The sequence below is a fragment of the Sapajus apella genome, unplaced genomic scaffold (genome assembly GCF_009761245.1).
Source record: "Sapajus apella isolate SASKATOON/1434 unplaced genomic scaffold, GSC_monkey_1.0 scaffold185, whole genome shotgun sequence".
Lineage (NCBI taxonomy): Eukaryota > Metazoa > Chordata > Mammalia > Primates > Cebidae > Sapajus > Sapajus apella.
This window is the reverse complement of record NW_022437125.1, coordinates 1,074,646-1,076,390: the sequence shown is the minus strand read 5'-3', so window position 1 is coordinate 1,076,390 and position 1,745 is coordinate 1,074,646. Positions and strand designations below refer to the sequence as shown.

General features: G+C 51.9%; 1 protein-coding gene across 2 annotated transcripts in view; it reads left to right on the top strand.

Annotated features, from left to right (window-relative positions):
* RAB8A (RAB8A, member RAS oncogene family) overlaps positions 1-1,632 on the top strand; it is a 22,290-nt gene extending 20,658 nt beyond the window's left edge. For both annotated transcript variants that reach the window (XM_032268702.1, XM_032268701.1), the window contains exon 8: positions 502-1,632. In XM_032268702.1, the coding sequence (XP_032124593.1) occupies positions 502-594 (93 nt within the window). In that variant the 3' untranslated portion in view covers positions 595-1,632. The remainder of the gene's footprint in view (positions 1-501) is intronic.
* The last annotated feature ends 113 nt before the right edge of the window (positions 1,633-1,745 follow it).

The following is a 1,745-nucleotide window of genomic DNA, read 5'->3' as shown; positions in this document are numbered from 1 at the left end:
TTGGATGGATGGATGGGTGGATGATTAGTTGGTTGATTTGATGGACGGGTGGATGGATGGATGGACAGACGGATGGATGGATGGTTGGTTGATTGGATGGATGGATGGATGATTGGTTGGTTGGATGGATGGATGGATTGATGGACAGATGGATGGATGGATGGATGGATGGATGGATGGATGGATGACGGATGGATGGTTGGTTGATGAGATGAATGGATGGATAGATGATTGGTTTGGTTGATTGGATGGATGGATGATTGGTTGGTTGATTGGATGGATGGATGATTGGTTGGATGGATGGATGGATGGATGATGGATGGATGAATGGATGGATGGATGGTTGGATGGCTGGTTGGTTTGGTTTGGTTGGTTGGATGGCTAGTTTGGTTCGTCAGGTTGGTTGATTGGTTGGATGGATGGACGGATAGATGGTTGGTTGGTTGTGAAACATGGTGCTGATGCTCATTGATAACCTCAGAAAACCGCTTGTGATTTCAGGAAGGCAACAGCCCCCAGGGAAGCAACCAGGGAGTCAAAATTACACCAGACCAGCAGAAGAGGAGCAGCTTTTTCCGATGTGTTCTTCTGTGAGGGACACCGCCTTACTCTGAGCCTTGCTCAGCCCAGCTGACTGTGCCTGTTCTGAGTGAGCCCCTCACTCAGCCGGGGCCCTCCCACCTCCAACGCCCCGCCCGCGCCGTGGCCACCGGGCCCACGGCCACCAGAATGCAATTGAGAAATCGTTTATTTTAGTAACTGTCTGATCTTTTTCAACTTTGGAGATGGAATAAGTTAAAATTGCTATTTTTCCTGTAACGTCTGCTGAAAGGGCCCACCCAGATGTTGCGTGTCCAGAGAGAGAAGGAGTCAAGGTGCAACCGTCAACCATAGCCACTGTCAGCCTTCTGCCTCTGGGCCTTTGCTTCGTTGCCTCTCTGCGACACAAAGCCCCACCAGGAGGCTCAGTCACGTCCCCCGCCACAGAGGCGAGGTCCCAGAAGGCCAGCAATGGCTCCAGGAGCAACTGGTCCCATACCCTGAGCAAGGCAACCAACCACCAGGCCCAGGAAGCATCACCCAGGAGGTCTGGCGCCCACTTCCACCCCTTCTCTCAGTTTTGGACAAATGACAAAAAACCATTTTGCCCCCTCACTCTTCATCTTTCACTGTTAAACCAAAGGAAAGCACAAATTAAGGAAATCCTGTGTAAAGCGTTGAGAAGGAAAGAAGCTTGGAGCAGCCTCTCCTGTCCACAGCCGGGGTTAGGTCCACAGTCCTGTCATGCCCATCTGCGGTCCCCATCGAGCATCAAGGGGAACACTGTGTCTGCTACAAATGACCCCGAAAACACAGCCACAGCCGTCGCGTGGTCCTTCTGAACTCAGAACACCCTCTGCTCAGCACCAAAATGGGCCCCACTCCTTTGCTTCCTCCCGCTGTCTCCAAATCGGACGTTCTTTCTAGCTGAGATTTTTATTTTTCCAGACCTGTAGTGCCATGAAGCAATTCCGTCTTTAACTTCCAATGGCAGACCCAGGTGATCGGGAACAAGCGCGTCGTACCTCTGGCTGGACGTGGCCGAGACACGAGGCATTCCACGGCAGCAGGCTGACCGCACAGCAGTCTGGGTTGATTTTCAGCCGTCATCATTGGGTTCTGTTTTGACAGCTCTGCTGTCCTGTAGAGACTGCGATTGGGACCAGGTCACCAAGCCAGAGGGGTGTCACTTTTTTTTCTTTCTT